The 26,197-nt window shown below is 41.8% G+C and overlaps 3 protein-coding genes across 3 annotated transcripts; 1 reads left to right on the forward strand and 2 right to left on the reverse strand.

The window, feature by feature from the left end:
* Positions 1-454: 454 nt before the first annotated feature.
* On the forward strand, positions 455-5,733 carry LOC119733685. Its single transcript, XM_038207075.1, has 5 exons — positions 455-481; positions 2,409-2,768; positions 3,982-4,092; positions 4,570-4,671; positions 5,401-5,733. Exons 1-5 carry the CDS (start codon positions 455-457, stop codon positions 5,731-5,733), a joined length of 933 nt encoding a protein of 310 aa, XP_038063003.1.
* Positions 5,734-8,886: 3,153 nt separating this feature from the next.
* On the reverse strand, positions 8,887-25,685 carry LOC119733687. The gene is made up of 4 exons (XM_038207076.1): positions 25,601-25,685; positions 12,223-12,415; positions 10,216-10,748; positions 8,887-8,892 (listed from the first exon to the last, which is right to left on the reverse strand). The coding sequence occupies exons 2-4, from the start codon at positions 12,311-12,313 to the stop codon at positions 8,887-8,889; spliced, it is 630 nt and encodes a 209-aa protein (XP_038063004.1). The 5' UTR covers positions 12,314-12,415; positions 25,601-25,685.
* Positions 13,853-16,375, reverse strand: LOC119733688. Its single transcript, XM_038207077.1, has one exon. It carries the CDS (start codon positions 16,373-16,375, stop codon positions 13,853-13,855), a length of 2,523 nt encoding a protein of 840 aa, XP_038063005.1.
* Positions 25,686-26,197: the final 512 nt, after the last annotated feature.

Here is a 26,197-nt window from a genome sequence, read left to right on the forward strand (position 1 = left end):
TACAATAGGCACATTTTTTTTTTTTTTTTTTTTTTTTTTGGGGGTAGTCAGAATCGACAATTTCCGGCGGCGATTTTTTTAATTTTTTTCAAAATTCCGATTTTTTCCGGCGGCGATTCCGTAATCCAAGTAATTAAAAAAAACCGGCCTAAACACATTGACGTGTTTACAGCATGTAACACTTTATAAATGCTTGGACGCGTTTAAGTACTAAACACATTGACGTGTTTACAGCCTGTAACACTTTATAAATACTTGGACGCATTTATAATTAACTTGATGTTTAAGTACTAAACACTTCCTTTAAATCACCAGAACATATTTTTTTTACTTTCGTCTTTTTAAATCCACACGAGCAGAATGGGCTGTTAAAAACCTGAGATTTATAATAATCATTACATTTAATCTTGAAATGGATATCAGCAAAAACCATTTATGAAACATGACATAATTCATGATTCTGAAAGTGCCAGCTGTGACGGTAGGTTTGAGAGTGAGGCTACATGTACATATATAATTTTCTTTATCATACGATTAATATTTTTTATATGATCAATGCGCACAATGGAAAAACCTCAGTTTCATAAAAATGCCTTTAATTTTAAAACCAGCACTGATCCTTGTGTAACTTATAGTTTCATTGATGGTCCTTCATACAAGGTGGAGAACAGAAATCGTATCAGACTTAAAAAAAGAAAGAATAATTGTGGGTAATTATGCGAATCCAACATGTATATCGAGACGCTGCTGATGAAGAAGGGATATTTGAATGTGTTAAGATCTTACACAAGCTTTGTAATTGGTTGGAAACATTTGATTTAATTGATTAAAATGACCCTCAATCAGTAAATTTTGCCAAAAATAAGATTTTTACAAAAAAGGATTTAAATCAGGAATTTGAAAACAAATTCATTTGATTTAAATTGTGATTTAAATCAGTGAGTTAACCCTGGTAAAAGAAACAGTAAATACATCTAAAATGTCTATGTAGATAATCCACTGATACTTAAGCAATGACATTATTCCGGTTCATTTTTGTTCAACATCTGAAATATTTACAATTCACCGAATCACGAGTTTCCCTTTGTGGTTATTTAAAAAGCTTTAAAATTACATTGAAATGAGAATATTTGAAATCGGAAATGTAACAAATTTAACACTTTATGAAATGTAACATATAACACTTGAACATGCACTGCATGTGTGGCGGAGCAAAAAAGTTGTTTAAAATTTTGTGTCATTTATACATAGGAGTAGTTCCCCCTTTCAAAATGCATAGCCTTTGTTTAGTGTTCCCCTGTATGTCTTGGTAGTGTGTCCCCCTGTTTGTTTATTTAAGCCCTCCAGTCCCCCCTATATAAGTTGCCACATGGTCAAGCCACACTTTAGTTTAAGCAGACCAGGAGTAATAATTGGTGATTGTTGTGAAGATGGATGTCTCTATACAAACTTCAAAATGTGTATGTTACCATGCATGGACTTATGGTTGCCACATTCATCCCATGTGTAAAAAAAGTGCATACACCTGTCAAAACATTTACGCTAAGGAAATCTGTATGCCAGAAAGAAACTGCATATACATGTAGGGGATTGCCTATTTCGTGTGCGTATTTGCAGTTGCTATATATGGCTCTGATAACCCTGAAATTTCATGAGGTCCACACATCACTCATCTTAATTAAGCTGCAACATTCTTTCCCTATGGGAAGGGGGAGGGGTAACTTTGTGCATTGTGAAATTATTGTCTCAAAAATCTCTCGCCTCTGAAGGACAATAAGTTATTTTTTTTAACATCTTGGAATTTGGTATTTCAGCACCTTTGGATTTGTGTTTCGATCTGCATCATTTGTGTTTCGATCCGCATCAAAATTCCCTGGTTATAAATACATGTTCTACTTGTGCTGAAATATATAAGGTGTGGAATAATCTTGCAACCATCTACATTGTTTTATCCTTGGAGTGCACTTGAAATTTCCCATCCTTTGAGTATGGGCCCCGTGCGCAAACAAAAGAGGGCATAGAGTACGGTGGACAGGACACACAGCGCTTGCGTACTATACTGTATTGGTTCGCCAAAGCTATTAGCCCAGCATCTTTAACGTCAGGCGGCGTCAGTGCGCGAAAACATACAAATTTATCTTGCGATGGGCTTCCAGACTAATCCCTGCCCCCAATAACTTTGAATAATTCAAAATAGGCAGTAGATGGACTTGGAACCAGCCTAGGTCTGCCCCAACTCTCTTTTTCTTGCCGTTGAACGAGTACTTGTGCAGGGAGCCCATAAGGCAAGCCATTACTATTTTGGCAAACAATTTGTTTGAATTCTGTTTACAAAAATATGTCTCCATTATTCTCATAATATACCTTGTATTTTTATGTATGTCTTTAATTTGTATTTTCTTTTTAAGTCGTTCTTCACCAAGTGTCTGAGTCAGCGAATCAGACACATAAGATGGGCTGAAAAGAAGAAGACACAACCCCCAAAAAGGCAGAGTGATAATCCACTCTTGAGTTCTGCCAAAGCGCCCCGTGTGGGACATGTCCATCTGCTGCAGAAAGACGTTTCATCATTGACTGCTGATGACTATGAGAATCATCTTGCTGAAGTAAGACGAGAATGGAGTAAAGGCAACACCAAGAACAAGAACCACTTGATGCTCCTCCTTAGTGAAACCTTCGCCTGCAACCAGCAATGGATCAAAAGTTTACCAGATTCCAAAATGGAGCCAATCCTGCAGAAAATACCATGCTACCAAGATGGCAGTCTGGTAAGTGTGTTTAATTTAAGCTGTATTTTAAGTATCCAAAAAAAGCTGATCCAGTGCATAAAGCCCAGCGCGCACCTCTCTGAAGTTTACTTGTTGACTGGATCACAAAATCGCCAGTATGTTTATTTTTCACCTTTGCGGTTAGACCGCATCTGTAAATATTACGTCTGGTGAAATTGGAGTGCTGCCCGCACACCTTTCCGATTACATCGAATCAGGTGAAATCAGATGAGAAAAAAAAATGATTTTCCGTTCAACGGGTGTACACATCAATCCAAATTTTCAGCGCAATAAAGGTACATGATGATCAGGTGAGCTATTAACACTGTCAGTTTGGTTAAATCTAAAAAGGGGGTATACACCAGCAGTTATGGATAACTGAAGACCATTGATTTAAAAACAAAAGCTCCAAACCTTTTTTTGCCAAGTTGTCTGAATCCGTGATGGCATGAACTGTCCAAACAATGTACTCTCACTGTACTATCTGGACCCGCCATAGACATTATTATTTGGACAAGTCAATACCTTTTAATCAGCACAACTTGGCAAAAATATGGGTTCACTAGCTGGCCCTCTATTTTGAAATCAGTCATCCGGATCCAAGACAGCAGAGTATAAAAAGTAAGGTGTCATTATAAAGCGGACTAAATCTTTTTCATAGGCTTATTGACCTATCGTGGTAGAATCACGTTAGAATCGCGTCAACGCAGCTTGTGAAGTATTGTCCAATTATAAGGATATACAAATTGATGCGGAACACGCAACAACTGAGACAAACAAAACTTAGGGTACGAAATTTTCCATTGGGTTGTCTAAAGGGGCGCGCAAACGGCGATAGGTCAATTCAAAGAAGTGAGATAAAAGAGCTCCCAATCACAGTGATCTGAATGACAAAGTACATTTTCAACCACCAATAAATAAACCACTCTTATAGACGGCCTTCTTCATAGAAAAATCACAACTGTGTACATGTATTTAACGCTGTCATATATGTGCGCACAGTGTGCAAAATGATCTAGAAACATGCGCATGTTGATTGAAATTTCCACCACTGCGGGTCACGCAAATTTGACTCCCAAAAAGCCAATGCAGGTGACAATCTAGACAGTACATGTTATTTGAGAATTATTAGTGGTATATATAGTTGGACATGTACTTTGACAGTTATCTGGAAAACAAATTGAATACAGGTTTTCTTTTGGTTCATTAACAGGTCATTCATGATTTCCTGAAAATCATTGGAGAAAGCAGCTTGGACTCCATTCTAAACAAGATGGAGATTTTCCTGACCGTGGTGGAAAGTCTCATCGGCACATCAACAAAGGTATTTTGAAAGATTTGTATACGGTCTCATATATCATTCTAATTAAGAATGAAATACGAATGGCGTATGTTATCATGAACCTCCCCTAATATATTCTTCATTTCGATCAATGTAACATCCCTGTCTGCCTGTGTGCTTTCGTCCAGCAAAAAAAAAAAATGATAATAATGTAAATAAGAGAGGATGTGAACCCCGTGCCTTGCGTACACTGGGTTTTGAATGCCCAGCATACACGCATGACTGCACAGCGGCCTCTGTTCGCTGGGGCGAACGCGGCACATTCCTCCAAACCCCCCCCCCCCCCTACAAGCACGACTCATATATTTAACAGTGGGGGATTAGCGGAAAGTGGGTTTACGGCTATACAAGCTCCCCGGCGTTAATGGGTTAACAGCTAGGCAACCAAATGATACATTTTTTGAAGCACTGAGTATATAGAAAGAAAATTGCTTTTATTTGGTTCTGAAATGCCCATAGGAACCTGAGAGGATTATCCCCGTTATCCGCCATGTTGAGAAGGCAACAGCTTTTGACAAAGGGAAGGGTGTGAAAAGCAAGTCTGTCATCACCATTAAAGAGGTTAGTGAATGATAATTTTATGCTTTTAATCTAACTTGTCTGGCGAAAAGAAACTATATTAGTTATCCCGCGAGCGCAAGTGGAACACTGAATAATGTAGTGCGTCTGTGTTCGGCCGAGTGGTATGTGGGACACGGATGCACTACATTTCTGTGTTCCACGAGCTTGAGTGCTATAACTAATTTATCTTCAAGTAAACTTGACGCACACGGTAAGTTGTAACTAACACGCTTTACACAACCATTTAGCGGTTTAGCGCACGCATTCAGCTGAAATGTTGCTTGCATCTTGGAATAGCGATATGGACTATGCGATATAGTATAATATACAAATTTGCTCAAAGATAATGTTATTTAACCCACTTGCGCTCGTGTGCCACAGGGCCATGGCTTAGTGGTATATGTGAGACGCAAGAGGCACTTAATTTTTTGTGTTCAAGAACAAAATTTGAGAATTTGGCCCACTAGAAGATGTGTTATATTTTTACTTAATTACAAAGAGTAAGGAAATTGCATTTGACTTAAGTTACTGACATGCACACTTAAGGCAGAAAAAAGCAGCTGTTCCCTTATATGTGCTGATGAAAAATCGCAAGCAAACGTTTACCCAGAATGTACGAGGACTACATCCAGTCTGCTCTGATGTGGGCAACAGATTGTAACATTATAATTCCGTGCCTAGTTGCAGATACGTCTTGACACAACCTTTAAAACCTTGGTTTGCTTTCAGGATATCTCAGATGATGAAGTTGAAGAAGTCTTGAAGACAGGAGACCGGGACCCACCCCATTTGCTGGTTCTAAAAAAAGGTGGTACAATTGCTGGCACATTTGTCGTTGGTGATACTGTAAGCATTATGTGCCACTCAACCAGTGACAAGTCTATAACATCAGCGATGCTCACATTGATTGCTGTATACTATGTGTTCGATCTAGATTATCCAAAGATCTATTCCCAGCTTCTGGGCACACTTCAGTCACATGTAGTAGGTGGCATTACATTTGATGGAAAAAAAAGTGCCAAGTTCAGGTCCTTCAGTAATGTACTGGATAAAAAACGTTAACAACTTCAAGACTTAAAAGAACTATGTGATGGAACTAAATGACCGAAAACCAAAGAAATAAATCCAAAACCCAATGTTTAAACCTAGAACTATAACCAGAGAACAAGGACAGACCAAAAACCAACACAGTGTGTAAACTAGACATATGTTTGTGGACAAACATAGGGCTGTTTCGGTAGCTTTTTGTGACATGTGACATGTGTTCCATCAACGAAGGATGTGTAGTTCTGTTTATAATAAATGGTGGCATATAAATGTAGTATGTGATTCCATTCGCATAGGGCTTTGAATTATGACGTCACATGTCACGTGATGACGTCATGATGACGTCACATAAAGTTTCATCTATTACTTTAATATTATGGTAAAGAACAACTTAGCCAGAGCAAACATCGTTGAAAGCAAGTTCGCGTCTTTCACCAATTTTAAATTACAAAGCACTTCCGGTTTCAACCAGAAGAAAGGGTCACGTGATTTATTTGCACATATTTAAAAAATGAAGACCCTCGACAATTCTATCAATTCCCGCAAAAATCATGTTCAGGTCTAGACCACCTAATTTTTTTCTACCTATAACACATCCCGGTCTAGCCACATACCAAGTTTCAACCCAATCAGACTTACAATTCTGTAGATATAGGACTTCATAATATGCACGTAAATTTTCAAAAATCAATAAAAAAAATTAGGTGATGACGTCATCATGACGTCATAGTCTTGGCATAATTTTTGTATGAGGGTCTTCCTTGGCTGTAACATTGATGACGATTCTAGATCGCCAAGTTATAGAAATGGTGGCTTGAAAACGTGTACAAAGTCAATGGGCCAACACGTGTACAAAGTTAACGGGCTAAAAACAAAATCCCACTGCAGAAACATTGCACCTTTAAATTTGTAATTTGCCTTTGAACTGAAACATTTTTATGAAATATTACTTGATATTCTGACCCTTAGGAATATGTTCAATTGAATGACAGCGCGAAAAAAATACGATTTCTCTTTTCTTCTCATAGTAATTCTCGGCTGAAGTTCAGAACTACTCAGTAAGATATCAGTGTTGTATAGGAAAAGCCTTGTGGAAAATCCCACTGCAGAAAAATTGCACCTTTAAATACGTAACATAGGGCTTTTCGGCATTATGATTTGTTATTATACGTCCCTGACTATGCGCATGCACGAACATAAAATCTGTCAAAGTTAGCCGAAAATCGGCTAAAACGGTCACTGTGATATGATGTGGACATCATGGCTGACTGACATTACATGTACGATGTACATGTACAGTATGTGCGTAACGTACTGTACGTGTATGTACATATAGACGTTCTGTGCATGTTTTAGAGCAGATGTATTGTCAACTTGAAGTTTTAAGCGTGCGCAGGGCCTGTCCGAGTTCGCTTATTGCCTTGAAGCTTTGAAATGTGTTAGACCTACCCTTAAATCGACAATTCAAGTAAAAACTATCATAAAAACTGCCATGGTTGATTTTTCAGGAATTTTCAAATGAAAAAGGGTCTTTTTATTATAACTTCCGGTCTGATGACGTCATTCGCCTAAAACTTTGCACACGTCTTAAGTGGGTCAAGGTCATTATATACACCAATATTTAAGCGATTCCGACAAACTTCGCCACAGACACCTATTCAAAATACATTTTTGCAAATGTTCAACCTGTCGCTAGAGGGCGCTCGAAGATTGCATGACGTCATTGGTAGATGATTTGAAGAATACTTTCAGCCAAGAGACTAACACCGTTAAAAGCAAGTTCATATCTATTACCATTTTCAAATAATAAGCCACTTCCGGTTTTGGCCTTTTTCGACCGGAAGCAAGGGTCACGTGATTTCACGCACACTGAATGAAATAAAGACCTCAACCTACTCTACCACTTGCCGGTAACAGAATGCTGCGGACGCGTACGGTTGATTTCTTATGCATTTTTAAATATTAAGTGTCACAATTTAATTGCCTATAAATACACACCGGATGACGTCATCATGACGTCATCATTACACCATGTTGTTTGAATTACGGTCTTTGCTTGGACAAAGATTGGTGCAAATGAATTACTGGCAAAGAGTCAAAAATGCCCTTTGAAAATAGACAATTTTTTTTCGATTTCTGTGTACAAAGTCTATGGGAAAAATTAAATATTCAAAATTCTATAATAAATTAGTCGATGACGTCACGATGACGTCAATGTTCGGCACACAACTTCAGATGCTGGTCTAAGTGTGTGCCAAGTATAAAGTCAATCGGATTGATTTTAATGCCCAAAGTGCCGGTGACAAAAAAACGTGTACAAATGCTATGGGCAAATTGACTGAAAAAGAAAAAAAAAAAAAAAAAAAAATAAAAATCTTAACGAAAACAAAGGCTGTTTCGGCAAAAGTGCCGAAACAGCCAATTATAATGAATCTGTAAGCTCACTCTAACTTCAATCTTCAAAAACAAGAAAACACATGGAAACTAAGATGAGAAACATAATCTAATGAATATTCAGTAGGCAATAAACAGTTCTGGCACACAAAGGAAGTGGGAGACACTAATCCCCTACTTTCAGGATTAACCTGTCATAAAACCGATCAAGTGGAACAAATTGTACTTGATTAAACGGAATTTCCATTAAAATACCCAAACTCCCTTATTAAGTAGGATAAATCAACTATCAGCAATAGAAGTAATTAGAGCAGTAATACCTTGAGAAAAATAATCAAGGTAAAAAGAAACAAAATGGAATCTGAATAGTTGTATAAAACTAGAAACTGGAAATCATTCAAAGATAACTCTGACCAGAATCAACTTGTACTCAGACTGTAAACTAAACAAACTTTCGAGGAACTCTAACTGATTTAACTACTGTAAATAATTGGAAATAAGTAAAAGAAGACAATAATACAAAAGAAAACTCACCACTGACTAGACAAGCAGACAACCCAAGCAATGAGGATCACACTCCAGTTATAGGAGGAACATTAGTGTTATCTATATACATGTATGTTCACTGCTGGTCTGCTTAAACTAAAGTGTGGCTTGACCATGTGGCAACTTATATAGGGGGGACTGGAGGGCTTAAATAAACAAACAGGGGGACACACTACCAAGACATACAGGGGAACACTAAACAAAGGCTATGCATTTTGAAAGGGGGAACTACTCCTATGTATAAATGACACAAAATTTTAAACAACTTTTTTGCTCCGCCACACATGCAGTGCATGTTCAAGTGTTATATGTTACATTTCATAAAGTGTTAAATTTGTTACATTTCCGATTTCAAATATTCTCATTTCAATGTAATTTTAAAGCTTTTTAAATAACCACAAAGGGAAACTCGTGATTCGGTGAATTGTAAATATTTCAGATGTTGAACAAAAATGAACCGGAATAATGTCATTGCTTAAGTATCAGTGGATTATCTACATAGACATTTTAGATATATTTACTGTTTCTTTTACCAGGGTTAACTCACTGATTTAAATCACAATTTAAATCAAATGAATTTGTTTTCAAATTCCTGATTTAAATCCTTTTTTGTAAAAATCTTATTTTTGGCAAAATTTACTGATTGAGGGTCATTTTAATCAATTAAATCAAATGTTTCCAACCAATTACAAAGCTTGTGTAAGATCTTAACACATTCAAATATCCCTTCTTCATCAGCAGCGTCTCGATATACATGTTGGATTCGCATAATTACCCACAATTATTCTTTCTTTTTTTAAGTCTGATACGATTTCTGTTCTCCACCTTGTATGAAGGACCATCAATGAAACATGATAAGTTACACAAGGATCAGTGCTGGTTTTAAAATTAAAGGCATTTTTATGAAACTGAGGTTTTTCCATTGTGCGCATTGATCATATAAAAAATATTAATCGTATGATAAAGAAAATTATATATGTACATGTAGCCTCACTCTCAAACCTACCGTCACAGCTGGCACTTTCAGAATCATGAATTATGTCATGTTTCATAAATGGTTTTTGCTGATATCCATTTCAAGATTAAATGTAATGATTATTATAAATCTCAGGTTTTTAACAGCTGAAGCAATTTCTTGCACATCTGTGTTCACCCCCTGAATTGAATCAACAAAATTTGCTCGAACGTGACATCTATAGAAAACCAAATATAACAAAAAAGTAACCTTCTTTGATATGTGAAAAGAAAATTATACTCAATGGCTACATGCCCATTCTGCTCGTGTGGATTTAAAAAGACGAAAGTAAAAAAAATATGTTCTGGTGATTTAAAGGAAGTGTTTAGTACTTAAACATCAAGTTAATTATAAATGCGTCCAAGTATTTATAAAGTGTTACAGGCTGTAAACACGTCAATGTGTTAGTACTTAAACATCAAGTTAATTATAAACGCGTCCAAGCATTTATAAAGTGTTTAGTACTTAAACATCAAGTTAATTATAAACGCGTCCAAGCATTTATAAAGTGTTACATGCTGTAAACACGTCAATGTGTTTACCCACTCCTTGTCTCCTTCACGTGCAATGCTTGGAAAGGCTGAGAACATCTTTCTTCCAATCATCTGGTACTCTCCTGGGCTGCCTAGTTCCGGATATTTGCAAACGTAGAAGTTCGCTGATTCCGAAATTAGTTCCCTCCAAATCCTTGACTCTGTTGCCGATTTGAGGTGGTGTTCTATACGAGGACTGAATGTGGGAAGTGGGCTCGATGATGTAAGTCGACATGTTGTGGGACTAGCCTCACCAGCATTTGATGAGCCTTCAGCAATCGTCACAGCTCGTGCTGGTGATGAGGCCATGCAAGCAGGGGTAGTGTCTCCAGATCCAGTAGCTGCAGTTCCTGATGATGGAATAGTATCTGCAACTGGAGTATCCTGTGTTGAAGGTTGCCATAGTTCGCCTTTCTTCAGAAGAATCAAAACTGTCCCTGCGCCCAGCTCCAGCAACACTTCATCTTCGTCAACATCAGTTCCATCTGCTTCAGTAACCACGCTTACTTGGAGATCCTCTTCAAAACCAAATTTAGTTTTGCCTACGGAAATAAAAGAGATTAATTTTACAGCATTAAGACATGTATACATGTATGCACTATAAAATACAACTAAAGTAACTTGACACAGCCATCTCACCAGGCTTTTTAGTCAAGGTGGGGGAAATTTAAAATAAAATGTTGCAAAATTAACAGTGGGGGACTTTTTCGGAAAAGGGTGGGGAAGTTTAAGTATTTTTAACGTGAGGGCGATCATTCTCAATTTTCCCTGTCATGGGGGGGGGGGGGGGGGGGGGGGCGGGGGGCGGAACCTTGGCTTAGGTAAATGCCCAGTGTGACGACTGTTTACTTCATTTATAGACAAAAATATGAATCTCTTATAGTCCAAAATGGCTACTATTATACTCTAAAGTTGTGTGCATTTACCTTGTCTCCAGATATAATTAAGTAGTCTTGCCAAACCTCAGTATTAATTGATGAGCTTCAAATTCACCAAGTTGCTTACTGGCACAGTTACTCTATTAAAACCTTATGGAAAATCACATGAACAATGATAACATTGTGATATTGAGCCCAGCAAACAAAAACGCGAAAACACGACGTGTCCGGAAATCATGGGAGACTTGAACAAGTTCAAGGAAATTCTCACAATTATTGGTATTACATTTTGACGTCGACAAAACTATTGTAAACAGCAATAATCTTTTATTTGGGGGCTTTCCTTGAACGTGTTCAAGTCTCCCACATGAGGCAACCCTTTGCCCGAGTTTTAGCCCAATTAACAGGCACCTTTATTTTATTTTTTTGGCTAAATATCATTGTCTTTCCTCCATTTTTCACATTATTTTCCTTTTTTGTTAGGGTAACTGTGCCAGTAAGTAACAATGTGAATTTGAAGCTCATCAATACTGACGCTTCATGGCTAGACTACATGTACTTGATGATATCTGAGGAAAGGTATGCGCGCAACTTTAGGGTATAATGGTAGCCATTTTGGATCTTTATTATGTCATCATAAACATCCAATCTCTGATATGCATTAGAAAACGATTATTAACGATTTATATATATTTGTTTACTTTACATTTGATTTACTCTAATGAACTGAAGGAGTAAACTGTCAAGTAACACATGTGGGTGCTACTGACTAATAATCAAACTTATATGCAACAGTATTTATCATCAAGCAAACTTGAATCCTCGATTCTGATTGGTCGATCCATGCATGGCAACCCTAGTGCGATATTATACAGTGCTGCATGTACGGTCCATATAAATCGCACCCTGCGTATTGCGCTATTCCAAGATGCGAGTGACATTCCAACTGCATGCGCTAAACTGCTTAAAGGTTCGTATAAAACATGCTAGTTCACACTTTACTGCGCCTCAAGTTTGCTTGTGGAACACAGAAAATGTAGTGCATCCGTGTCCCACATACCACTCGGCCGAACACAGACGCACTACATTATTCAGTGTTCCACTCGGACTCGTAAGATAAGTAATAATATTCACATACCTTTTTCAATTAACTCCTGGAGACTGTTGGCTGCAATACTCTTTCGTAGTGACCTACATGTATCACTACTCCATACCTTAAAGACAGGCATATCTGTGAATAACTGGCAAAGTTCTGCAATTATGGATATGTGCAAATTATTGAAAAACAGAAATCATTGCAGTTTCAAGTGGACAATATATTTGTATTTTACCTTTGTTGCACCCCCGGTTGGCTCGGAAGAGTTACCACGGAGTGTTCATTAAATGTTTCTGCAAATAGATGACACAGAACGTCCAGTGAGTATACGGTTGGCTAACAAAACTGTAATGCAGTGCTCACTCACAGTCATCAAGTATGAGAATGGCTATATGATTTATAAAACTGAAATAAATCTAAGCATGGTATTGAAACAATTCTAAACTTGCAATCAATAACTAAGAAATATTTAGACTCACAGACTTGGCTAGTCTAGGAATTAAGTCTCTACTGCTTAAGTCCCTAATAAAAATGAAACTGAAAACTTGGAAAATAACAGTGTTCTCCCTGTCCACTTTCTCGCAGGAAACAAGATAAAGAAACACATTTACCTACTAGAATAAAGAAAAACATTAACTTCCTGGCCCGAATATTAGCAAGGCTCTGGACCCAATAAACAAAGTGAGCTCAGTCAGCCATTCACTAATCCTGCCTAGCCTGGCACTTGCCTCTCAGATTTTAAACCAAGGGAGCATCCTACACCTTCTAGATAAACCAGAGACATTATTCCAGGCTAGCCTGATAACAGACAAGCCCCAGGGCCTAGTGCCAATTATGCTTCTAAGACGGTCACACAGGCTCCTTTGTTCTGAGTGAGACCACATGGTCTGAAGTGCTATACCTACAGTGCATAGCTATACAGTACATCCAAATACACGTACATTGCAAATGCTACAAAATTACAATAATGAAAACCTATAATGACTTTTCCCACAGAGAAAACATAAAGATGGAAAAGTAATCAAACATAAATCTCTGCCTAAATCACATCTATAAAGTCTGAACAATCAGAGACCCAAACAATAAATCACAATATCATCAGGAAAAAGGAAAACATCCTTGAATAAAACTCTGAACCGGGATCCACCGTCAGTAAAATAAGTGTGCTCGATGCTAAGAAATACACAATCAAAATCCTCATCTCAAAAGGGATTAAATAAACTAAAATGACATCAAGAGGATTTATACATAAAAAGTTGCTGACAACTCAAATAAAATGATACTCCACATACCTGCAAATAGATGACACAGAACGTCCAGTGAGTATACGGTTGGCTAACAAAACTTTAATGCAGTGCTCACTCACAGTCATCAAGTATGAGAATGGCTAAGAATAACCACTGACCAACTCACTGGGGCTCTGTGTCAGGGCTGTTCCTTGAACAGGCTGTTGAAAAATGGGGGGGGGGGAACTTCCAGAGGGGGCATCTAATGATAGGGGTAGCATAAGACACCATAATTATCGGGGTGCTACACTCTCCCCTGCAAACTTAAATGTTGTCCCTAACATTTCCAGAAGGTAAAAAAACAGATGTATAAACAGTAACAGTTATGCAAACCAAAAAAAAACAAAACTAATGTTCATGTCCTCTGTGTGTCCATGGCTGGCTGCTTAGGACTGCTGACAAGTTGGTTGTTGGTACCACTGTTGCCACGGTAGCATCGGCACCTGCTGGTTGGGCCACGACATCATAGGTGTGGACCACTGCATGGGTTGGGGAGCCCACGGCATGTGGAACGGTTGTGGCATCATGGGTACTTGGGGCCAGAGCACGGAAGGATGAGGGCCAGCGAAGAGACCTGCTGCCATCACACCGTTGACACCGCCTGGTGTATGTAGTGGCTGACCCAGTTGCTCATAGGTCAGGCGCTGAGGGGGCTGTCTCTGTCTTGCAGGATAGGGTCCTGCATCTCCATGCAATCCGGGGTCCACTTCGGCTTCTGGGGCGGGAACCACTGGCTCCAGTCCTGGCACTTCTTCACTGGAGACCCCATGTTCTAGTACGGCTGCAGGATCTGGTACAACTGGATCAGGAACGGCTATTGGTTCAGCTACAGGCTCAGGTACAGGTGTTGGGCCGACTACTGCAGGGGCTGGAACGGGCTCGGGCTCAAGTACTGGTGCCGGGCCAACAGCTGCAGGGACTGGAACTGGAACGGGTTCAGGTACTGGAGCTGGGCAAACTGCTGCAGGGACTGGAACTGGAACGGGCTCAGGTTCAGGTACTGGTGCCGGGACAACAGCTGCAGGGACTAGAACTGGAACAGGCTCGTCATGTGCAACTGCTGCCGGTTCTGGGGCAGCCGCAACTGGATCATCTGCCACTTCCTCGTTCCTTATGTCACCCATGGGGAGGAACACCTCAGCGTCGTGGTTCAGACCTGAAGTGTTCACTGCAGGGCAATTGGTGTTTGAGGAAGGAGTGGGCAGCTGGATGACGTATTCAGCTTCACTGTCTGTGTCGCTAGGATCTTGCTGAACACTTGCTTCTGGTGCAGGTCGGGCAAAGGGTGCAGTTGTAGGTCGCGTTTTGATGGAGACAGTTGGAGCTTCTAGTAAGAGGTCATTACAGGGTAGCAAAAGGTTCCGATGGAGAGTCCTGTTCCTTCCCTGGCCTCTTTCTGGCCGTAGTTTGTACACAGGAGAGTCATCACTAAGCCGTTTCACTACCGTGTGAACTTCACTTTCCCAGTGCGCTCGTAGTTTGCCTGGTCCACCAGTCTCCCTGAGGTTTCTCACCAGGACCCTATCACCGGGCTGCAGGACAGTGCTCTGCATTTTCCTGTCATACTGGCGTTTTCCTCGTGCTGCTGACTTGTCTGCATTCCTCCTGGCGACCTCATATGCTTCTTCCATTTGTCTCCTCCAGCGTTGGCTGTACTCTTGATGATTCTTTGGGGGCTCCTTTGCTTGTGACAAGCCAAATGTCAGATCAATGGGGAGTCGAGGGGGACGTCCGTACAGAAGATAGAACGGAGAGAATCCGGTGGCATCAGAACGAGTGCAATTGTACGCATGCACCACCTTGTTCAGGGACTCCTTCCAGCGTGACTTCTCTCTTTCAGGTAGGGTGCGGAGCATCCCAAGAAGCGTCCTGTTAAAGCGCTCCACCTGACCGTTCCCCTGTGGGTGATATGGAGTGGTACGAGAGGGGGTGATGCCAGAAAGTTGTTGGAGTCGCCAAAACAGTTGGTTCTCAAACTCCCTCCCTTGGTCGTGGTGGAGTTTGTGCGGAAATCCAAATCTCAAGACGAAATCATTGAATATCTTTTCTGCCACCGTCCTACCAGATTTATTGGTCGTTGGATATGCTTGCGCAAACCGCGTAAAATGGTCCATAACAACCAATATATATTCATATCCGCCAACACTCCTCTCCAGATGGAGGAAATCGATGGAGACCATCTCGAATGGGGATGTGGTGGCTATGCTGCAGAGAGGGTCTCGGGTTGGCAGGTTTGGTTTCCTCTGTTGCAAACATCTACAAACATTAGACACATAGTGCTCGATGTCTCGTTGCATGTGGGGCCAGAAGAATCTATCACGTGCAAGGTGAATAACACGCTCTGCGCCGAGATGACCCATCTCTTCATGTAACTCTTTGTAGACAGAGCGATGGTACTTCAGAGGGAGGACTAATTGTTTCTTGCCACCCGATCTGCGATGGAGTATTCCCTCAACATCCAACTCTAGCTTGTCCCACTCCCGAAGAAGAGCAACAGTATTGGGCGGTTCTGTCATCCGGTCCTGTCTAGTTGGGCGATGACCGCTTTCAAGAAACTGGATGGCGCGCCCGATGGTATTGTCATCGCGTTGCGCTGCCTTCAGTTCTCTTTTTGAAATGTGGTGGGAGCTCATCACACTGTCATCTGGGTTTGACGTGGAGGCAGACAGGGCATCAATCCAGGGGAAACATCCGGAACTATCGGCTCTGACTGCAGCAATGGTGGCACCCAGATGAGTGGTGCTGACCTCGCTTGTGCACTGGGCTCTGTAGGTCTCAAAGTCAAGGGGCATACGAGAGAGTACATCTGCGTCTGTGTTGGACTTCCCTGGGCGGTATTTAATCTTGAAATTGAAGTCGGCCAGTTCAGCGACCCAGCGATGACACGGCCGTTTCAATCCCATAGACATAACGTAATTAACTTGAGCAATTTTGTCCGCACAGCGTTTGTTTACTCCAGTGTATCAAAGTGATGACGTCATGCAATTTTGGAAATCCAAGATGGCGTCCTAACTTTTCACTAAAACAAAACACGAATTAACATGCCCCAAACTTGCCCCTAAATCATGACTCACACAATGTCTTATGGTGCCATACTATAATTCTGACAGATAACGTGAGTTTCCACACATCGGAAGATTGAGCTGGCCCATAAAGTTCAAAATACCTGTAAAAAAACAGGTTTGATTACGCTTCGTGCGTAAGGTTTTCTGTCGCTGTTTGTTTTGGAAGTTGTTAAAAATCCCCGAAGAAAATCCCGTTTTATTATTGATACCAAGTTTTCCCCAAATATTCCATGGTCACTTCTTGTAAATAAGGACCATCTTAAATGACTCATGAAGTTTCATTCGAAGGCCAGCGGTAGATTGTTTTTTAGAACCGTTAAAATACAGCCACTTTTCACGAGACCGCGCGGTATACACGCACATCACACGGCACAATAGCTATAGGGCGTGAACTCATGCACACACCACCGGCGCACGCGCGGCGTTAACACGGCGTTGTCGCACTGCCCTGCCCGCTGAACTGCAGCGCAGCAAAACCGTGCGCTGAGAGTCACAGGCCGGTGGTTTGTGGGGGAAATATTCAGCAGAACTCCGGCCAGATCATGCATGTTAAGAATACAAATAATTTCGTACGAACACCAATAATATTAGGCAGGATGAGCTTTCTACATCAGACTCCTGTAGGTCAGACGGCCTTATGATTATACATGTATGAACAAATGTAATGCTCCAAGTTTGCTTAAAATTGTTTAAAAATTTCATAAAAGAAACAATATCCTGCCCTTATTTGCACAGCAATATTCATAAAGTTAAACCACTACGGGTGCAACACTTATCACTTCAAACAGTTTTCATTAACCCTAACTCCCTGGGTGGGGGGGGGGGAATCGTATTATAATTCCAGGATTCAGGACTGTTCGGGCTATAGGAAAACTCGAGCAAATGCAGTCCTGCATATGTCCACAAGTGTCCCAGATTAACTTCATCCAAACCTCGAAAACTTCGAAAACCTCCCCTGTCCAGTAGAGTTTTGCTTCGGGTCGGGTCCACTATAGGCCAAACTGGTGCGAAACATTATAGATATAATACAAATCCTGCGCTGTGTTAATTTCCAAACTGTTTCCATCTTTTTTCCCCGTTTATTTCGGGTTTTGAATTGACCCGATCCAACCTGATCCGCAAATTTTCAAACACAAAACTGACCAACCCAACTGAAATGACGGACAAACCGACCCGACCAAACACAAAGTTGGTTTTTGGTTGAGTCAATTACAGTTTCGAGTCGGGTCAGCACAACACTTCTGTCCAGAACCCTTCCAAGAAGCAAAAGTAACCAGCAAGGTTGCTGAAATCTATGGCCACATGACATCACACAGCATATATAGAGATTGCCGCATTCCCCCAGAGATAGTAGAGGCTGCAGCCAATCATTGCATGTGGCACAAGCAAAGGCAGACTCCAATTGAATATTAGATTTAAAAACTGGCAGGGTAATATTTATATTTTACTTTATTTCATTATTTAAGTTGGCGGCCAATTTAGTGAAATCCATTGGTCTCCCATTGGTCGCAGTACACCTAAAAAAGCAATCCACATACACGTAAAAGTCTTATCTGTTTTAAAGTATGGAAAAGAATGCCAACTTAAAACTTGTTATTAGTAGCCTATTGACTTACTTTTAAAAAAACGCCGATAAAAATATCTAATGTAATAATAGCATTTTAGTAGTGTCAACAATTAGTTGATTTTCAGTGAAAGTTAATATCCAGTTGTATTTCAATTCATAATTTTGGCACTTAGGAGTGTCGTTCGCAGTAGTCCTGGAGGAATTCCTACCGGTGTATACAAATAAGCCTAGGTCACAATTCTGCCCTTATGTACAAAACCACAATGATAATGTAAGCATGGATCCAGCCCCTTCAAAGTGGCAACAATGTTGTCATTAATGCAGTTTCAGTAGAGACATGACCATTTTGCCTACAGTTTATGGTTCATGTACGAGTCAGTTTTGCGATAGCCATGCACGAGAAATCAGAATGTAAATATCATTTTCCAAAAAACACAATTGTACTGCACATACATGCAGGGGTCATCCAATCAATGGCCATAAATGGGCATTAAAATGTAAACATGTCCGATATGGGAGCGAGAACCAGTCCATCGCGAGTGATCATGTGTGACGTGTGAATCCTGAGCTTAAATTCGAGAGTGATTCCTTGGCAAGCAGACAATAGAAGTTCTTAATGTGTCGGATCAAGGCGGTGCAGGGTTTGTTCAAATCTAGCAGTGCACATGGCATCACACAGTTTGGCACACATTCAGTTACCAAAAATACACCCAACACATGCTCATGTCTGTGTTATCCTGATCCTCCATGCACAAACGTGGGATGGGAAAGATTCACTTCCACTGTACGGCTCATCACAACGAGTCAACGGCTCACCACACCACCATCTCACCAGAGCTCCAGAAAATACGAGAAATCCTCTTGTCAGGAGAATGATACTGCAAACTTCCTGAAAAATCATAACAAAATGCTTTTTTTCAGAAAACAGGATCACATGTACAATTGCTTTTATTAGGGGGTGGGGTGGGGGTGGGGCATGGGAGAAATGTAGCCATACATTCAAAGCTCTACATGTACCGCCAACACTAAGCAGTGGTGCATGTCACGTGTACATGATGTATCATGACACCATTTAACAATATTTATATTACTTTATCGGGGGGTGGGGGGGGGGGGGGGTTGCACACTGCACAATAAGGCCTGTGCCAAGTCTAAATTGGCTGAAAAATTTTGTATGGTACAGGATCACACAGAAACAAAACACCTCAATTTAGAATTGCCAATTTTTTCATGTCCCCATGAAGCTGAGGCACTAATGTGTTTACATGAAAATGGATTTGGCATTTGGCTAAGCATTACTGAATAAATATGCAAAGCCTGAAATAAATTCAACGTCAGACATGCCAGAATAAGTTCTGCAAACACGAAAGGTGGCATGTACAATAAAAAAGATTAGTCCGACATGTTAACTACTTTCATCCTGTTCATGTCAGAATCAAATTGTTATGAAATGTTCATTTTTTGGGGGGGGGGGGCATTTTTCTCTCTCTGCTGTCATGACCTGTTCGTATTGTTTTTATTAATTTTATACTGAATCGTGCAAATAGCATTTTTGTTTACCTTCCAATTAAGGCCTAGTTGATCATTTTGATGTAATTTATGTATGGAAATCTTTCCCATGTATAACAAAGTTGTAGCACAATACACGACATGTCATGTACATGTGCATCACGCCAATGGAGGATCTTCGTCCACACATGCACGAACCTAGGTACGGGTTAGATCCGCACGCATGCCCGTACAAATACATGAACACGCAAACGGTCGAGTTGTCTCTAAACCATCATGCGCTTGGGCTATGCGTGATACACAGGCGCGTACCATGTACGCTTTACAACCAACTCGACCGTTTGGCATTCCGCGCAGACACGAAAATATGTCACTTTTTGCACCTAAATATCAACAAATCTACCGCTGGCCTTACCTTCAAACCGGACACATATGCAGCACGTATCTCCAAAACAAAGTTGATGTGGGCCTTACATCGGGGAAAACCTCTTGTTTGGAGAAAAACACCTTTTAATGTGACAAATTTGTCACATGACCGCACACCGCGATAATCAGCTCGGTCGAACACCAGTTTTGACGGACGCCGTTTTCAGTAATTTAATATTCATGAGCTAATATTCATATATGGAAATAAGGGGAAAAAAACAAACTTTTGAAAAAGAAACATTTTGAACTTTGACCGATTAATCTACCAATGACATTCCAAATATTCCCAGATATAAATATTCATGATATGAAACTCGCTTGGCCCGACCCACGAAGAGTGTCGGTGACGTCATTTTACGGAGATTTTCGATTGGCGCGATTAGAACGACAGAGGGCGCCATTATTTTGCGCTGGAACAGCCGTGATGACCAGTCGCATTGAGTTTGGCTGAAGACAAGATGTAAGTCAGGGGGTTATTGTCGGTGTACACGGTGAAGGATGGAGCATAATACAAATAATCCCTGAACTTCTCCGTGATGGCCCATTTCAAAGCAAGGAATTCAAGTTTTCCCGAGTGCAGATTATAGTTCTTTTCAGCTGGGCTCAGTGTACGAGATCCATAACCTATCACCCTCATTTTGCCCTCTTGCTCCTGGTACAGCACCGCTCCCAGACCATTGTTGGAGGCATCAGTGTGCAGGATGAAAGGTTTCTCGTGGTCTGGAAAGCCCATCACAGGGGGATTAGTAAGACAGTCTAACAATTCTTCCAGCACGTGCTGATGCTCACTCTCCCATGATATTGGTTGCTTAGATGGCACCTGGTTCTTGCACTTGCTTGACTTGGAGTTGGGTGGGGGCTTCTTAGGAGGAGCACGGTTGCTGTTTGATGTTGTGTTACCGGCACTGGGACTTCGAAGGAGTTCATATAAACCTTTGGCTCTCTTTGAAAAGTTCTGAATATATTGGCGGTAGTAACCCAGTAGACCAAGAAGTTTTCTGAGCTCGCCAACAGTGCTGGGCTTCTTGTCTCGCAGTGTTTCAACCGCCGCAATGTCCGCTGGGTCCATCTTATGTCCCTCGCTTGAAATAATTCGTCCCAGGTATCGAACCTTGTTTTTCATCAGACTGCACTTGCTGGGTTTTAACTTCACACCCCGATCTTGGAACCGTCTAAGTACCTGGCGCAGATTTTCAAGATGACCCTCGAATGTATTGCTGTAGACCAGAACATCATCAAGGTATACTACGGCCACCTCACCGACCAGCCCGTCAAGGCACGTTTCCATTGCCCGCTGGAACACTGCAGGGGCATTCATCAATCCGAAGGGAATGCGGTTCCACTGGTATAAGCCCCATGGGGTGATAGCTTGTCGGCTTTTCTCTGCCATGAAGCCCTGGTGGTAGGCCTTGCCTTGGTCTAGAGTTGAAAACCAGCAGTTACCACCAAGACTGTCAAGTACATCCTGAATGCGGGGGATGGGTTGCCTGTCGGGGATTGTCTTCTGATTTAGCTGCCTGTAATCGATGCAGAGACGGAGGGATCCGTCCTTCTTTCTCACACATACGACGGGGGAGGAGAAGGATGATTCGGACTTCTCTATCCAACCCCGGTCAAGCAAATCTTTCAGGTAAGACTTCACTTCTCTGTAAAGTGGCGGGGGCACGGACATGTATGTTTTCTGCACCGGCTCATCGTCCTTCAACCGAATATGCATTTGAAGATCTTCGATGCAGCCGAGATCATTGTCGTCCTTAGCAAAAGCTGCAGCTTCCTCTTTTAACATCTGTATGGCTGCTTGACGTTGTGGTTCGGTCAAATGGCTGACATCAACGGGAGGGACCCACGTAGCGTCATCACACTTTGCTGTTGAAATAGAGTTGACACCCTTGACATGTGGGTTCCTTGCCTCGTGAGCCTGGCTGGGTAGGGTGTGAAGAGTGTCAATCAGCTCCAGGGAACCCAAGGGGGTTCTTCTTCTGAGGACCAAGTCCCGGCTGGCCAAGTTTGAGACCAAGATAAACACCTTGCAGGATGTTTCTCTTCCTTTCTTAAGCTGAACGATGGCAGGGTCAACATGGAGGTCCTCAGGGAGTATCATGGTAACTGCAGGTTCAAATAAGGCGAAATTACCTTGAGTCAACTGTTCTGTTTTAACCTGGCATGGTACTATGGCGGCACCCTGCTTGGGAATCGTGATGCTCTGTCTCCCCACAACAACATCGCCAATATCCCCTGAGGTTTCCTGCTGTATGAGGCTCGTCAGAGCCATCACCTCGCTCTTTCTCATCGACGGAAAAGCTGCTCGAACTGCTTCTGATGGAAGCGATCTCTCATCTCCGCCTTGGACAACTTCCTCTATGACATTGTACCCTATTATAGGTACTCCAGTGATCCCGTTGGCAACCAAAACTGGAACGCTGATGACACGACTGTGTCCCAAGGTCAACTGGAAAGCCAGGTCAAGCCAGCCCTCGAAAGGAATACCTGTGCCATTTGCTGCAGTGAGACTGAGATCGTCTCCACCAAGAAGTTCTGATAGGGGGCGTAACTTCAGACCTGGCAAATGGGTTTCCTTCCAATGTGATGGTATGATGGAGACTTGGGCTCCGGTGTCCCACAAAGCCTGGGTTTTCACGCCTTCTATCATGCAGCTGACCAGACATCTCTTGCCGATAAGGCGTGTTACTGCGGTTTGCTTTGAAGGAGAAACGCAACACATTTGGGACTGAAGGAATTTGACATCACTGGTTACTGCCCGTCCCGTAGCAGCAACCCTTGCTCGTTTCCCGACTGAGAACTCCTAGTGCGGCAACCTCGGGCGTAGTGTTCACTTGAGCCACATTTGAAACAATGGTCGCAAGTATCGCCATTGCCATTCTGCTGGCAGTGTCGACATCCCCTCTTCAGCGGGCGGCTGGATGACGGTCGTCGTAGCTGGTGGTTTTGGTTGGCTGGTGTAGTCAGTGACTCCTGAAGGCTGTCCAGCTGCTTTCTCATGGTCGCAATTTCCATGATTCCAGCTTTGAGCTCCGCAATGTCGGTCATGAGGGTGCCCTCCTTCGGTTTCCTTTTCACTGCTTCCTGGCTTGACTCATACTGCTGCACTTCATGGACAGAAACTGACTTGGAGTGCAACTTCTCTTGTCGTTCCATCTCATGGCTTGCCGCCGTGTTAACTTTCTCGAAAAGTAGCTCGATCATCTGTGGTACTGGGATCTTGTAGGAGGGAGCGAAGCTCATTCTTCACAGATTCACTTCTAAAACCAGTGAGGAGTGCGTGCAGAAACATGTTCTGGACTAGGGTAGGGTCGTACTTTAGGCCAGAGCCGCTCTCCTGAGAAGCAAAAATAACCTTTTGCTTCAGATCCAGGGCTCTCACCAGAAAACTCTGGGCAGACTCCTTGTTGTCTTGAGCCAATCTCGACAGCCGATGGTATAACTCCGTCGCGTCTTTCTCTTGGTAGTGTGCTCGTAGGATGTGACGAAGTACGGGCAACGTCAGTCCCGCTCTGCCCTCTAGATAGCTGCGTAGTGCTGAACCTGGGACCACTGCACGGATCACGGCTTCCACGATCTCCCGTTCCTTGTGACCTTTGGCACGGCCACTCTCAATTTGATGGGCGAGGCTGGAGAAGGACAGGCGGTCTCGCTGTCCCGGCTCGCCAATCTGTCCCGATATTTTGAATTCCCTGCGGGTCAAGGTCATCAAGCTGGCTGGAGTGGTATCCAGCTTTGGGGTTGTCGATGGCTTCTGCTCAGGTTTCGGGTCCGCAGCTGGTAGATTCTCTGCAACTACGATTTGTTTGAGGAACTCTCGCAGGTCTGTGTAGAGGGAGAGCCCCTCATCTTCTCTCTCTTCAAGCTCTTCACGCAGTAGGTTGCGGCTCACCTTCCTTCTAAGTGCTTTGGGGCATTCCACCTCCTGGTATCCTGGTAGGTCGAGGTGTTTGCATACCTCCTGTAACTGTAGTAGTGAGAGTTGACTGACCTGCTCTATTAGGCGCTGGCACACATCCTGAGCTGACTCTGCCATCTTGTAGGGCGAATATGGACGCTACGACGCTCCTCTTGTCCCTCTGCTAATGGTGTTTGTCTGCACCCGTGCTCCAGCTAACCTCGTTTAGTACTGGGTTGTACCCGTCTCAACTACTGACTACAGCTGCATGGTACGGCTCTGGTTCATGGTCACTGGACAGGCGCTGTCATTCATCTCCACATTGAAGTGGACACAAAAACACCTGTCCCTTCGTGGTCGCCAAATGTTGCACCCCCGGTTGGCTCGGAAGAGTTACCACGGAGTGTTCATTAAATGTTTCTGCAAATAGATGACACAGAACGTCCAGTGAGTATACGGTTGGCTAACAAAACTTTAATGCAGTGCTCACTCACAGTCATCAAGTATGAGAATGGCTATATGATTTATAAAACTGAAATAAATCTAAGCATGGTATTGAAACAATTCTAAACTTGCAATCAATAACTAAGAAATATTTAGACTCACAGACTTGGCTAGTCTAGGAATTAAGTCTCTACTGCTTAAGTCCCTAATAAAAATGAAACTGAAAACTTGGAAAATAACAGTGTTCTCCCTGTCCACTTTCTCGCAGGAAACAAGATAAAGAAAAACATTAACCTACTAGAATAAAGAAAAACATTAACTTCCTGGCCCGAATATTAGCAAGGCTCTGGACCCAATAAACAAAGTGAGCTCAGTCAGCCATTCACTAATCCTGCCTAGCCTGGCACTTGCCTCTCAGATTTTAAACCAAGGGAGCATCCTACACCTTCTAGATAAACCAGAGACATTATTCCAGGCTAGCCTGATAACAGACAAGCCCCAGGGCCTAGTGCCAATTATGCTTCTAAGACGGTCACACAGGCTCCTTTGTTCTGAGTGAGACCACATGGTCTGAAGTGCTATACCTACAGTGCATAGCTATACAGTACATCCAAATACACGTACATTGCAAATGCTACAAAATTACAAGAATGAAAACCTATAATGACTTTTCCCACAGAGAAAACATAAAGATGGAAAAGTAATCAAAACTTAAATCTCTGCCTAAATCACATCTATAAAGTCTGAACAATCAGAGACCCAAACAATAAATCACAATATCATCAGGAAAAAGGAAAACATCCTTGAATAAAACTCTGAACCGGGATCCACCGTCAGTAAAATAAGTGTGCTCGATGCTAAGAAATACACAATCAAAATCCTCATCTCAAAAGGGATTAAATAAACTAAAATGACATCAAGAGGATTTATACATAAAAAGTTGCTGACAACTCAAATAAAATGATACTCCACATACCTGCAAATAGATGACACAGAACGTCCAGTGAGTATACGGTTGGCTAACAAAACTTTAATGCAGTGCTCACTCACAGTCATCAAGTATGAGAATGGCTAAGAATAACCACTGACCAACTCACTGGGGCTCTGTGTCAGGGCTGTTCCTTGAACAGGCTGTTGAAAAATTGGGGGGGGGGGGGGAAACTTCCAGAGGGGGCATCTAATGATAGGGGTAGCATAAGACACCATAATTATCGGGGTGCTACACCTTTTTTTAAAACACTTGTTAACCCTGAAAGAGCTTGAGGATCTGCACCACCCATCCTCAGTGCATTTGTTTCCTATTTTTTTTTCTTTTAAGAGATGAGCAAACCACGTACCCTCCTACCAAGCCTAATTATAATAGCAAACACTTTTCTTTTAAAGTTAGGCCGTGAAATATCATAGTACCAATGAAATTTGTCAAAACGTGACATTTCAATTCAAGACCATATTATGTGATGCGATCAAGCTAAATGAGTCGTTTGTTGGTAATTGTGATTTTAAAATACAGCCCAAATAGGTCAGTAGGGGTGGAAATTTCAAAATTGACATTTTGGTAAAGTTGGAAGGCTATGTCGTCGCAGAGCTGCCAAACCGGCGTATCGAACATTTTGCCGATTTGAGATTTTGTAGTTTTTAAAGGTTGCTCTTTCAAGTATTTATGCCCAAATTCGTAATTCTTGTCTGGATTTTGAGATTCGGAGCCCTGCCTGTGGCGAATCAGTCAAAATAACAAATCCATAATTTGAGTGACAAATACAGAATTTCGCTGGTTAACCTGCTAATGTAAGGTGTGCTTTCAAAGTACCAACGAAAGTTATTC

Source organism: Patiria miniata, unplaced genomic scaffold (genome assembly GCF_015706575.1).
Source record: "Patiria miniata isolate m_02_andy unplaced genomic scaffold, ASM1570657v1 HiC_scaffold_26, whole genome shotgun sequence".
Classification (NCBI taxonomy): domain Eukaryota; kingdom Metazoa; phylum Echinodermata; class Asteroidea; order Valvatida; family Asterinidae; genus Patiria; species Patiria miniata.

Bases quoted from the DNA above. Each gene is read 5' to 3' on its own strand.
- LOC119733685 (XM_038207075.1), top strand. From the start codon at position 455: ATGATTCTGAAAGTGCCAGCTGTGACG. The intron at 482-2,408 runs GTAGGTTTGAGA...TTTCTTTTTAAG, and splicing joins TGAAAGTGCCAGCTGTGACG to TCGTTCTTCACCAAGTGTCT. The intron at 2,769-3,981 runs GTAAGTGTGTTT...GTTCATTAACAG, and splicing joins GCTACCAAGATGGCAGTCTG to GTCATTCATGATTTCCTGAA.
- LOC119733687 (XM_038207076.1), bottom strand. From the start codon at position 12,313: ATGCCTGTCTTTAAGGTATGGAGTAGTGATACATGTAGGTCACTACGA. The intron at 10,749-12,222 runs GTATGTGAATAT...TTATTTCCGTAG, and splicing joins CCAGGAGTTAATTGAAAAAG to GCAAAACTAAATTTGGTTTT.
- LOC119733688 (XM_038207077.1), bottom strand. From the start codon at position 16,375: ATGTCTATGGGATTGAAACGGCCGTGTCATCGCTGGGTCGCTGAACTG.